Below are 13,984 nucleotides of genomic sequence, written 5' to 3' on the forward strand. Positions count from 1 at the left end.
TTTATTTTTGCAAAGTACATGATCCGAATGATGGAATATTTGGGTCTGAATTATTTTGCAGGACTACTATTCATTCAAAAGCAAAATCCAATTCCAATCGCTCTTTTTTATACAAACAAGGGAGATGCCTCTTTTACTGCTTATGTGCAGCTTTGTAAAAATCTGTTTTTCTAACTCCCAAAATAGTTTTTAAACTATTTTAAATCCCTTTAAACAACAATAAGATAATTTAACATCATATTCCATCTTGTGTGAACTTTGTACGCACCCCGAGTATATTTGCTTGCTAAGAAAACAAGTTTTTGTGACATCTTGGATACATTTAGATGAACTTGGGACCTAAGTCCAATTTTTTGATGCTAAAAGCTCCTCAGCTGCTACTTAGCCTGGAGGTGACTAAATTCTGTGCCCCAAGGGTTTTGGGCTCCCTGTGTTCCTGAAAGTACACATCTTGTGCACATGTTAGAATTCCTCGATTTTCACAGCCCCAGCAGTTCAATACCTTCCTAATGATCAAGCCTGTTCCAGATCCAGGAATGCAGCATTCCTCCGCTTCAGACATCTGGAAATGCTCAAGCTACCCAGTAATCGCAGAGAATGCCCAAAGATGCCAAATGTTATCAGGCACTCTTGAAACTCCAGTTGTTGATGCTACTTTCTTTTAAAGGCTAGTTTGAGGGAAGAGATCTTTCTTTTATATAAAACAGACAAGTGATGCCCAGGAAGACAAGGACTAAATTCTTTCATTTGCCTGATTCAGCCTTAATAATCAACAAAACCCCTACCCACCAGGCTACAGGCTTCTCTTTGCAAAAGGGCGGATTTCTGTTTTCTTCCTCTGAACCTTAGTCTACAATATAGGGGGAAAACTGCAAGATTCAATCATCCAGATGATAGGAAGTAAAACAGTGAATACAGCTCTGGAATCTATTGCCCTCTGCATTCCCCTGAGAAAGTGAGATGTCCCTCCAATCTTTATGTGTTCCAACCAGTGACATCTAACATGAATTATGCTACCAGGCATTTGAAAGGAAAAAACAGTGCTTTAAAGCAAAACAGTTCTTGCTCAGTTCTTCAGAAGAAATTGTTTGGCCTGTATCTTCATGGTGGGGTTCATAGGATTGCAGCCGAAGAATATCAGACTTTACTTTCGTGTTCCCTTATTGTCATCTGCACATCAGCATGTTGGCTTTAAGCAGATGCCTGCTTAGTGTGTTGGCCATTTGAGATCCCCACACACCATGCACAAAGGGCTACCTGCCCATACAGGGTCTGGATTCCATTTATAAGGCTAGGCACCCACAAGCGAGGCTCTGCAGCACTTAATTTCAGGAAAACAAAGTTCTCCTCTGGATCTCAGACACAATTTGTCAAACTGGCATCCTGCATCATTTGTAAAAACTGGCTGATTAAATTAATAGTTTTTCATTGAAACAAAACATGCATCTTACTTTGTGTTTAAGGCCATAATTCACTTCCAGTTCCATAAGCAGCACGCTCTTTCGCACATTTAAAGTCTTCTGGAGTTCATCAAAAGTGGAATGAATGTCATCTACAATGCTAGCCTTTTGGTTGGTTAACTGGTGTATGATTTCAGATATAAAATGAAGTGCTGAGTCGATCTCTGGAAGCCTGAGGGAGGGATTAAATTACAAAGATTGCTGTTTCAAAAGTCATTAAACATTGGCCCTTGCCCTCAAATCTTTTGATGAAACAGTCTCATCAGCAGGCTGTCTTTAAACTTGGTCATTTCCCAGAAGTAAGTTCATTCCTTTTATAACCACATAGTGGTTTTAGTCTGATAAAATAAGGCTAAGCCAGGGCCCTCCCTTGTGGAAAATCAGTAGACTTTAGTAATTTCCAACAAGGAGGCCTTGGATCCTCTGTCCTTTATGCAAATGTATCTACTCAGGAAGATACAACTAGATCTACCCCACTTTTTCCCTTATTTTTTAGCCTTTCTTCCACTGTAGTGTTTGTACTAGTATTTTAAGCATCCAGTATTATTTATTTATCATTAAATTAATGACTGGCTAGTACTTTTCTCCTTAACATTTTATGCTCCTTCTTTGGAGGACGCTTGCATTTCTCATGGCCTCTGTTTTCTGAAAGACAGATCGGAATCTTTTACTCTTTCCTCTAATCCCTCAGTGCATCCCACTCAATGGATTTTTTTCCTTATGCTAGCCTCGCTATCCCTGTTTTCTAGTAAAGGTCCATGGCACCAGCACATTAAAACATCTACCCAAGGTAACACAGGAAGCCAGTAGTAGAACTGAAAATGGAAAATGATCAGTGGAGTCTTCATACCTTTTGTTGACAGCATCCAACTGGACTTGGAGGGAAGCCTTGTGTTGCTCCACTACATCCTTGAGTGGTACCGTGGGATGCTCTGCGTGTTCTCCCTCTGTACACTCCCGGCACATGGCTGTCTCGCAGGACTGGCAGTAAAACTCCATCACCTGGAAAAGTGCACAACTCTAAATTCAAACATGGCAGCAGTAACATCACTCAAAGCACATCTTACTGGGTCTTGAGCTCATTATCCAAGCTCTGAGATAAGTTTCTCCTTTCTTAGACACCAATAATTGACTACCTAAAAGATGGCTGTTATTCTTATATGTTTCATATCAAAATGCATTTTATTCTATCAGAAAGTGTCAGAACAGCAGCCTGGGAAACAGCATGCTGGATTTCAAGGCTGGCCCTATCATCATCTTTATACTGTGTAATAGTAAGTTTTGGTGTCTCTCTCAAGTACTCTGTGAAACAACTCAAAAACCCAGGGCATTCAAGTCCCTTTTAACTCGATCCTTAGTCTCCCCAGAGGGTCTGCCAAAGAAAGTGTAAACTTAGGCTGTTTTTCATAACAGGGCCACCCGCAGAACATGAACTCAAACAAACAGCATGTTTATTTGCTAGAGAAAAGCACCCTAAATGAACCAACGTGCTGCAGGGAGAAATCTCCATATCGCATTACTAATCTCTTAAAACCATCAAAACCTCATATCTGAGATTATAAGAGTGCTGATCTACACTTGAAAGAGGAGGAGATTGTTTCAGCCTGTTATCTACCCACTAAGACGTTGTCTGGAGATAAAAAAAGAACTTTACAGGTAATAAATATCCCAAATTCTGAATATAATCATGAAGGGAAAGAAACAGAAAAGTGCTGTGCCCAAAAACATGCATTAGTCAAAACAATGCACATAAATGCAAATTCAGCATGAGACTTTTTTTACAGCTAGGAAGTCCTTGAGCACAAAGCATTTTTGGCTTATTAAAAGTATATAAGGAAGCTCATAGTGTATGCTTCAGAGTAAGACGTTGGCAGCTCTCTTGCATTCAGAACATAGCATCAGAAACTTGAATAACTTGGCTGATGCTTTTGGCACTCAGACCTCTTGCACAAAGTCGGTTGTGCTGGAGATGTTTGTTGACAACCAGGTGGTTGTGTAGAACTGGCTGTTTTCAGGAGAGCAGAGGGACCTGTAACAGCACTGTGCAAAGTAGCTGGCTGCTCCAAGACATCTTGACGATTAGGAGGGAGAAGTAAGAGCCATGATTTGCATGTGGCTACTAGCATTAATAGGGATTTACCCCTGATAAGCTCCTTTCCATCTTATTCCCATTCTTCCCTCTTATCTCAATTCACAAGACATGGGATTCACATGCAATGAGGGTTCAGTCATTTGTTGCCATTCGTGTAAGCCACTTCAGAGAAAATTTAAAAGCTGTTCCAAATAAACTGTGTAAGATCAAATATATCAGCAAGGAAAAAAAAAGTAGACCTTCTAAACAATGACAACTCCCATCAACACTACTCCAGTCACTGTGAATTTAGCAGTCTCACAGCAGTAGAAACTCTGTGGTCTGACAGTTGCTTTGGTAAGCACTAAGATGTGATGCAGTCTTACAGTGCATAGAGGAAATGAGTTAAAGAGAGTTTAAGATTTAAATTCATTTCAAAGGCTTCAAAAACTTCAACCAGAAACAACCAAAAGGAACAATATTTTATTAGGAAACTCTTCAGTCTTTTCATATGGTCAAAAAATTTCATTTCTTTTGAATATCAAAAGTTCATCTTTCTGCCTCTTCATAATTCAATGCTTAGGTTCAAGATATTTTAACAAGCCCTTTACTTATTCAATATTTTTATTTTTGGATACAATGATTAGAATAATTTAATATTTCTGTTTCCTATTGAACACATCATAATAAACATCATTATATTTGAAGCAACACAGATAAGAAAGAAGGCATCTCAATGGCATATTAAAGTTTAGCCTAATCAACTTTCTTCCTCTTCAAGCACCAGAGAATCACATAAGCTAGAATGGTAATAGCAAACAGACCACAAAGACCTAATAGTCGTCTTTGCCTCAGTCAAATTCAAAATGTTTTGAGTGAAGCAGCTTTCATTTCCCATGAAAATCTTTGAATTGCGCCATAGCTGAAGGAGAAAGAAAATATAGTATTAATATGATTCAGGCCTCAAGTGCCTAGATAAGCTGATTTCCTAAGATTTTGTCTAGCATTTCTTAATCAACTAAGATTAATTTCTAACTACAGACAGACTGGCTTTTCCTCTCTCCCCTCAATGCCCAACATGGGCATCACATTTTGTGACATTCCCAGAAAGCTTTTCATGATAACAGGTTTGCTTTACAAAACATCTCAGAAAAAAAGCGTTTGCCTGAACTCCTCCTTTCCAAATTGAAGAGAGCTCTTGAGCAGGATATACTATGGCATCCAACACTGGCTTCAGCTGTATTTCCACTGAAGTCAATGAGAACATTCCTGTCAGCTGTAATGAAATCTGAATTAATACCCACTGGTTCTGAAAACCCACCCACCTTAAACCAGAGCAGCATATTTAAGCACGATGATCTAATTAGAGACCCATGCAGATCTTCACTACTGTAATTTAACTGAACTTACAGAAACTTTTTAATTTGCATAATCAAGGATGCATGTAGTTCTGAATTAGATTTCACAAAGCCAAAACACACTAATTCCAGCCCTTCAAAGTTCAGGTCTCAGGAAAAAGGCTCTCACCAATCACAAGCCCCCCTTATCTAAAATCACATTTGAATAATCACATCGTTCATCCTCTGCTTTCTATTTGTTTGAATTAAAACATAAGTCCAGAGAAAATGGATGAGTCTGCTCTTTGCCAGCCTTCTTCCTCATCTCACACACATGCTTAACTCCTCTGTACCAGGGCTAGTGTGTACCTTAGGTTTGTATGTTTTGGCTTTTAGAAGAATATGCGTGGATTACCTGAGGGCACTTCCCAAATACCTGGTAAAATTTAGAACGTGGGCTTTGTTCTCCCGAGTCATAGCTTTTGCTTTACCTATGCAGTAGGCCTGAAAGCTTTAAGCAAATTTTTTAAAAAGTTTTGTAAGACTGTCATGGCTTAAACAACATGCTTATATACAAGTGAACCACCCAAATCCCTTGTATGACTTTCCAATTCAGTCAGATATGATTCTGTCAGTCACACTATTGCTTCCTAACTGTATTAAATGTTCCTTGTGAGGCAGAACAAAATTTCGCCCCCAGTGAGCTCAGTTTGTTAGTCTAATGCTCAGTAAGAGTCTCACTCTGACATTCTGAATTTTGTATTTCGCCTCAATGACACACTGAATATTGCAGAGTACAGAAAAAATTAAACAACACTTTAATGGGATACATGAGTAAGTGACATGGTGGGAAGTACAAAGGTGAGGAGAAAAAACAAGGTTTAAAAGGTATGTTATGAAGTCACTTCATCAGAATATCAAGGATAGGTGCTTTTTTATTTTTCTAAGAGAAGCGTACAGGCAGCAAGCAACACCTGCACAAGTTTAGGAAATGTTTTTCTAGACAAGATCTTATACCTGTCAAGTTGCCAAGCTATTCTGTGATTTTTTGAGAAAAAGCTAGTCAGAGATAAGGCAAGCTCTCTTGTTAGAAGGGTTTAATTTAATATTGGGTATGCTCTCTTGTTACATTTTATAGGCAGAAAATACACTGCACCTGTAAAAGCATGGATCCTAAACTCTGGGCTGGCTTTCACTTCAAATTCAAATAAAACCCAAGCATGGACTTTTCAGGATGGGTAACTGCAAAGAAGCTACACCACTCATTACATATTATGAAGTAATGGACGTACAATTTCACAGCCTTCCCTGTCTTGGCTGTTGTACCTGGTCCCTAAATGGTTATAGACCAATGTTTCCAAACCAGAATGCTTATATCCAACAGGAGCTGCCGGTGTTTAGCAGCTGAGAATAAAGCCAATTTTATTTCAATGGGCAAAGAGAAGAAAAGAATCTTCGTGAGGTTCAAAAGTTCCGTGACATATGTGCCTTATTACCCCAATTAAACAAGAACATATATTTGTGCTCTGTGTTAGGTGAATATGAGGAAGCATTTGTTTATAGTTCAAGCACAGGTAAACATCTCTCATGTTAAGATACTACAAGCTAAGTTTCATTTTTCGTAAGAACACACACAACAAAGATGCCACAACAGAGGCTGAGAGGATGTGTGCAGAAGGAACAAGATGCACACACACACGTATGGAAAATATGAGTGGTGGGAATAAGACAGCAACTGAAAGGGAAAGTATCTAATCTTCATGGCCTGAGGAAGGCTAAGTTACAAGCAGACAGGCAAGCCAATGAGAAAGTACCTGTGCATCAGTTTCTATCTTATCTTGATCAGAGAAGCTTAAATCCAGCATGGCTGGAGAGATTGAAAAAAATTGTTTAAACAGAAACTTATTTCCAAGCTAATGCAAAGAAAATCTGGTAATATTTACATGAAATATATTTGATGCAAAGTTTTCCCTTGATAGTAAAAATACAACGGGTCTGACCCTACCCCAAGCAATATGTAAAAACTAATGGAGAGATGATTCAATGCAGAATGACTGCTGGTTCTGTGAAGGCATTCTCCTCCAGCTACCACCTCAATCCTCTCTCACGCCCTGAAGCCCCCAGCAAAGCTGCTAGCAGCCAGACACTTGCCATACAGTGCCCTCGTGCTGTGTACCCATGAAGCCAGCAAAAGCCCACGTCCTCAGTCAGGCCTAAGGTGCCCAGCACCCTGCCCTGCACATGCTGCCCTTCAGCCAGACCCACCTGGCCAGCCTCAAGCAGCTCGCCCCAAAGCTTATCTCAGCTCCTCCCATCACAAGGACTAATGTGTGTACTTTAGCTTTTAATTTCCTAGCTCACAAAGCTTTAAATGGGAGTCATCCTCAGCCTGTCCCCAACCCTCCCAGATACTTCCTGAAGCAAGAAGATACTCCCATCACACACTACTCAGCATCCTAAAATTCACACTATGTTTCAAGGCAAGCCAAGTAAGTTTGTTTTAGAGGACTTACAAACCCACCTTTTCCTAGAAAGGAGTTCTCAGAGGTCTAAGGTGACATATTTTTAACTGTAGGCAAACCATTTTTTTCTAAGCACACCCAAAGAATCATCAGCTGATAATGTAAAATGCAAAACAAGTAAGATCTTCATTTTGACTTCTTTTCTGCATTTCACAATCAAATGGCTCCTATCACGATTGCTGTATCAGAAAAGAACTCTGATTCATTTTAAGGAGAGATAATAAAATGCAAATAAAAACTAAGACTGTATTAATCAGTAACCACTACACACACATAGGTATAGTACACATTTAAAAAGTTACACCAGTTACTCATTAATCAGAGTGTACAGCAAATCAGTTCTACAAGTCCACCTAATTCCAGCAGGTCAGTAAAGGAGAGGAAACTGAGCGGTTCCTCTTTACGAATCATCACTACCTGTCAGCTGAATTATTCCATACAACCAATATACCTAAACGGCCTATCAAATAAAACATTCCCAGAAAGCTGTGTTAAAATACTGGTACATACTTCTTGGCTTGCACAGAAGCACAACATTCAGTTTACAGCACAGCATCGCTCAGATTTGCAGCGTGGTCTACTTACACGTTTGCACAAGCCTGGCTGTGAAACAGGAGCTCATATGCCTACCATGAAGCCACACAGGTTAACGCTGAAAATTGTGAAGCAGAGTTAGAGCTGTTCTTGTACTAATCTGGGGATACTTACTCAGCTGGGTGTACTTGCCAATGAATACACTGATATGATTTGAGGGTGTATGTGGGGGGATGCTGGGCAAAAAAAGTAGGTGGAGGGAAAAAAAAGCAGCCTCCAAAGACTGATACATGAGATGCACAAAACACTGCAGGATAAACAGAAGCTCTCGGTTTCTAGCCTGTGCTGACCCAAAGCATTCTGAGCTAGGACACCCTTTTACCTGGCTCCATGTTAATATGCTCACATAGCTTTTGGTACTGCTTCAGTGTGCACGTCAGTTAAGCTTATAAGGTCTCTGATGTATACTGCCTAAACAAGCCCACATGTTCCCACAGCAGCAGTTGAACCTACAAGTAAGAGAGCTATGGAAACCCATCCCAAAGAGGCAAAGGCACAAGGTTCAGCACAAGGTCGGGACAACAATTTTGATCAAATATGCTAAAAGACAGTATCATCCAAGATGACTGGTAAGATGAAATAATATCGTGACTAATTTAAGATGCTCCACTAAGAGCATTTGAGTTAATTTTAAGAATCACTTGTCTTTTGTTGACATATTATAAAATCAAAGAACTAGTGTGATTCGAATGCCCCCACTATCTTTTTAGAATAAAATGTCCATGACAAACCAGACCAGTCAGTACATATAAGTACCTGTACATATCACAGGAGTTTATCTCACTTACATTTCCATCATGATTGGGGCAGGAGAGTGGTTTGCCCGCAGCAACAGCAGTGACAGTCTCCAAGATGGAGGACTCTTCAATGCTGTTGTCTGGCGTTCGTTGCAGGACATCCATCAGGTTGGTGATAAAGAAGTTGTTCTGGAGCGCAGAAACCCCTTTCTCTGGCAGAATGGAGGTCTGGCGGCACACGGGGCAAGAAAGGGTTAAGCTATGGGCTGGAATGTAATTCTGTAAGCACCTATGGGGAAAGGAGGTGGAAGGAGAGAAAGAGAGAGGCAAAGTATCATGAAAGAGGAAAAAAAACTCCCTTCAGTTTAAGAACTCGTTTGAAATAGTGCTACCCCTATTTATAAAAGGAAGGGTACATCACCAGGCTTCAGAAGTAAAAGGGGTGTCCTGGTTTGGCCTAAACCAGGCCGATTTTCCTTTCAGTGATTTTTGCTTTCAGCTAAGTCTCCTCTAAGTAACTGCATGTTTGCAGACAGTGTCTGCCTCCAAGACTGATAACGCCCGAAGTTTGTAGTTATCGCTGAGGCACCGGTAGGGATGTTGTGCAGTAAGGCTCTTGCTGTACTTATTCTTAGAGAAACCAAGGTCACTGATGAATTCCTCACTGCTTACAAGTGAAGAGCCGAAGGGGGGTTGCAGCTGCAGTGGGGAGCAGACAGGGCAGGTGACCCAAAATTGACCAACGAGGGTATTCCATTCCACACACGTCATTCTCGGTATAAAGGGGGGGGATCACGAGGGTCGCGCCCTTTTCTGCTATGGCCGGTGTCCAAGGAGGACTCCGTCTGTTTTCCTGCTGCCCCCGATCCCGATCCGTGCATCCCTGAATACAGCTCTCGACCGTTGCTAGGCCCAGCCTGGGCCTTCCCGGAGCCTGCCCTGCAGTGCCGGTGGTGACGTGGCTGACTTCAGGGGAGCTCAATCTTGGTTTTGTATATATATTTGTATATATTTGATTATTTCTATTATTATTATTATATTTTTTTTTTCATTATTATAGTTTATTAAAACTGTTTTAACTTTCCAACCCGGAAGCCTCTCTCCCTTTTCCCTTTCCCTTTCCCTTTGGGGGGAGGGGGGGGGGATAACAGAGGGCATCTGCCACAGGTTTAATAACTGGCCCAGCTTTAAACCGTGACAAGGGGTTATGGGGATTTTTTTTTTCCCTTAAATATTTTTTCCTCTGCTACATGAAAAAAGGTTCAATAAGCTGACATCATTATAAGTGTCATGTGCCTTTCTTTGAGATATTTGTGCAGAGTGGATCCATGCTTCCAGACATCTACTGCATCCTGCTCACAGGACAGTAAAAATGATAAACTATCAGATAAAGTTTGACAGACATGAAGTTATTGGATCAAATATTTGAGCCTGCGTCTTTAACTGACTAACCGGTGGTTGACCCTTGTCTTTCCACTAGAATCTCCTTTATTAACTTGTATTTGTGGGTTTAGTGTTTCAGAGCTAAAACTTGGTCCCAATGAAACCAATGGAAATTTTTCTATTTATTTCAATAAGGAAAGTTATTTGGCAGTTAGCCAAAATCAACAGAGCCTCTTAACTACATAGAGAAGCATGTCCTAGGTTATCACAGTTTATGTTAAGGGGAGTTTTGGAAGAGATTTTTCTTTGTTTGTGTTTGACTGCAGGGGGAAGAGTGGCAGAGTTTTTTTAGAAAAACTATATTTCACAGCATATAAATCTGACACAAAATTTCTGTGATCAACAATATGCAGCAGACTGGTCCAGGTGACAGTGCCACTTTTGACCCTGAAAATCAAGTTAACAGCTGCTGGGCATGCAACATCCAACTGCAACTGGCAATTTAGTATAGTCCCATAAGCACAGGAAGCTTTGCAGAATGATGATCTTCAGGAGTCTAAAAGGGGAGCGGTGCTACACTAAATTCCTCATGAGATGCCAACCAAGAAAGTGTGACCTCGCACAGCTACACAGCTCTTACCCACTTCCAAGGGCTTTGCTAGCACCCCTCTTCGTCCTCCCTTGGCACCTCTCCTCCTGACCCCCCAGTAAGGGATTTGTGGAAGGAGAGCTTAGGCTTTGTACATCAGCAGTACACTGGAAGCGTTCTTCCAGCCTCTCTCCATAACCAGATCAGCATAAGAGGATTACAGTGAAAACCAGAAGCAGATCTTAGGATTTACGCATGAACTGAAGTCAAGATACTTAACACATGGTGGTGAAAATCTTGACTTCACTGACTTCAGGGAGAGTTTCACCGCTGACTTCAGTAGAGTTGCAGTTTCCTATTCTCCTACAAAAGACTATTTCATCTGACACAGAAATCCATCATTTTTCTTGCACCCTGTGCAAAATTAGATATGCATACCACAATTCTAACTAAGGTGGAAATCTCCTGAACTAAATGTTCACACAGTGTACCATTTATTATAATTCTATGCCATCCAATGTATAATCCACAGAGTTGCATCCCCTCATCAGGTAAAGAACTCTAACCAACAATTCTTCAGATAACTTTTCTGCAGATGCTGTATTCTCTCCACCGTTTGATAGATAATATAATATTAAAGTATCACTAGGTATATGCAATTCATTCAGCTGAATACAGTAGAAGGCAGGTTGCTGTTTTACCACATCTTTTTTTTGAGTTTTTCCATTTCAGTCAAACAAGCTGCAGAATAATGAAGACACTTAATCACTGGTTATTAATAATGTATATATCATGTCTAACCCTTGGACATTAAAGGATGGGATAATTATTTCTCTGCTTAGTAAATCAACAAAGAAAGGTTTTTATTGTTTCTAATTATGGACTAATCAGTATAAATTTGAGACTATGAATTTGAGGTCCAAATTCTGACCTGCCATCACCTTTCACACTGTTGTAACTGTATTCATTAGTTTCACTGGATTTATTTTTATTTATTCTTGCATAAAGGGAATGTATTCCAAATACGCTGCTGTCTTTTCTTCCTGCCTGCCACAAATAACAGTGTTTTTCTACACCCCTGCCTCTCCAGCCTTCCTAGACTTTATTGTCTTTATTGAAAAGTTTCTGTTCACTAAAGGATGCAGAGTTTTGTGCTTGTTGCAAGACACAAATACTTAGTTACAAGCATGAGTTACTTACCTCTCACAGAAAGTGTGCAGGCAGGGAAGTACTTTGGGGTTCTTGTAACGGTCCAGGCATATGCTGCAAATCAGAAACTGCTTGTCAATCTGACGGACCACAGGACTTGGGATGTTGGAGCCTTCACTGGCCATCCTAGACCACTGACATATGAGTCCTGTTCCCTTCTACCCTGCACACTGCTGGAATGGAGTGGGGAAAAGAGAAAAAAATAAGAAAAATCATTTATAAACTGCATGAAATAACAAAATCAACAACTAATTCACTCATGTGTCATCCTTATGCGGGAATTCATATTTCCATATAAAACCAAAACAGTGAAGAATTAAACTTCTAAAATGGTTTATCAGTGATGAGAGCCTGGGAAACAGTCAGCCAAGTCTACAACACCCCACATAACACCTCTGTCTGAGCAGGCCTTCTGGAAAGGCATGTTGCCTCTGAACTGAAAGAGTTACAGGGCTGTCTGGTTTTAAAGAAACCCCAGGATAAAGATGTTCTTGTGCCAGTAGGTTCAGCCAGTGCTAACAAACATAGGATTTCTTATGTCCACAGTACTGCTGGCAAAATGCTTAAACTGGAACTGCACCAGCCGGTCAAATGGCTGTGTCACAGACAGAGTTTGAAAAGGTTCACCTAACAATTTTTTTCCCTTATCAGCGCTGGTGTTGCCAAAGATATGGTAGGTTTGGACTCCAGGAAGCCCCCAAGAGGAAACCTCCAGAACCAGCCAGCCCCTGGGAGGGGAATGCTCAAATTCTGCATCAGCAACAGGGGTGAGTTAGATGAAGTGAAAATCCTCATGATAAAACAAACTGAGCGAAGAGACAACTGATAGCTGCTGAGAATCAGCAAAGGTAGTGTGAAGGATACACGAAGCACATCCAAATAATAAATGCAAGAAAAATGGCATTCTAGGCAGAAAGAGTAGTAAGAATCGTGCTTCTAGGACTGAAGACTCTTCATAACTCTAGCATATAAAGCATGAAATAAAAGGGTAAGAAAAAAGTCTACTGACTGACAGAATTAAAATTGCAGGTTAAAGGAACGCCAGCAGGCTTGGAACTCCTCCTGTCCTAGAACAAGGCACAGGGCAAGAAAAATTTAGTTTCTCTTCAGCTGGAGGAACAGATTATAGCCAACAGAATTAATATATGGAAAAAGAAGATGGGAGGAAAAGGAAGGAAGCAATCTCAGAGAAAAGTAAACTGCCTGCTAAAATAGTTTAGGAAAACCTGATAGGCAAAGGCCCTGGCAGGGTGGCCCAGCAAGAACTCTCCACCAGTGTTTCTAGTGGGCTGGAGTGCTGGGAGGCGCAGGCTCACTCCCCGGGGAGCCGACCACAGCATCTCTATCACAGAACTTTCTGTGAGCCCTCCTGCACCCACATCGAAACAGGGGCTCCTCTTCCGTGTAAGCAGTGAGCCCAGCTGGGCTCCTGCACTGCAGGTACGCTCCTGAGGTAGTAACTTCTTTGCTAAGTATTTTCTACCCTAGATTTCGTCATCCATTTCAGACAATTTGATATTTAGCTTGAGGGCAGTTCAAGACAGAAATAACAAGCCTTGGTGCTGAGCACGCTCATTCAAAGGTCACTCAATTCCACAATGATTTGCATGACCTGTAGTATTTTACTGGCAGTGTTACGTGAGATCTTCTTCCTGTGATGAATGCAGGGCACACTAATCTGCCAGAGTTGAGCTCATGCTGTTCTTCCTGAGCTGTATATTTAGCAGTACAGGTACGGTTTACTTACTACACTGGGCAACTGGCTATTTCTAGGACAATGACAGCGATTATGGATCATGCATGACTTCCCTGATAACAGGTTCCTGGGGAATCACCTCTGTGCTAGCAAATAAAGCAGCATAAAGTTCTTCACAATTAAAATACCCAACAGCAATAACTGACATGTAATTCAATGGAAAACACTTATGGCAGGCCCTTTTGTTTCCTTTTTTTCCAAGAAAGGGGACTCTGCAAGGTTAAAAATTGCTATAATTTTGAGAAAATATGTTTGTTCAAGACCCAAAAATGCATGATTTCAGGATTGATCATTTGTTTAACTTTTTTCATTCCTTTCCCCGTAGT

At 40.7% G+C, this 13,984-nt stretch overlaps 1 protein-coding gene across 5 annotated transcripts in view; it reads right to left on the reverse strand.

The window, feature by feature from the left end:
- Nucleotides 1–13,984, reverse strand: part of TRIM2 (tripartite motif containing 2) — a 74,352-nt gene that overhangs the window by 29,347 nt on the left and 31,021 nt on the right. For 4 of the 5 annotated variants that reach the window (XM_068402936.1, XM_068402932.1, XM_068402935.1 and 1 more), the window contains exons 2-5: nucleotides 11,894–12,075; nucleotides 8,773–9,010; nucleotides 2,311–2,462; nucleotides 1,452–1,632 (exon numbers count right to left, since the gene is read on the reverse strand). In XM_068402936.1, coding sequence (XP_068259037.1) covers nucleotides 1,452–1,632; nucleotides 2,311–2,462; nucleotides 8,773–9,010; nucleotides 11,894–12,027 — 705 coding nt within the window. In that variant the 5' untranslated portion in view covers nucleotides 12,028–12,075. The remainder of the gene's footprint in view (nucleotides 1–1,451; nucleotides 1,633–2,310; nucleotides 2,463–8,772; nucleotides 9,011–11,893; nucleotides 12,076–13,984) is intronic. The other variant, XM_068402934.1, reaches the window with a different exon arrangement.

Source organism: Nyctibius grandis, chromosome 6 (genome assembly GCF_013368605.1).
Source record: "Nyctibius grandis isolate bNycGra1 chromosome 6, bNycGra1.pri, whole genome shotgun sequence".
Lineage (NCBI taxonomy): Eukaryota > Metazoa > Chordata > Aves > Nyctibiiformes > Nyctibiidae > Nyctibius > Nyctibius grandis.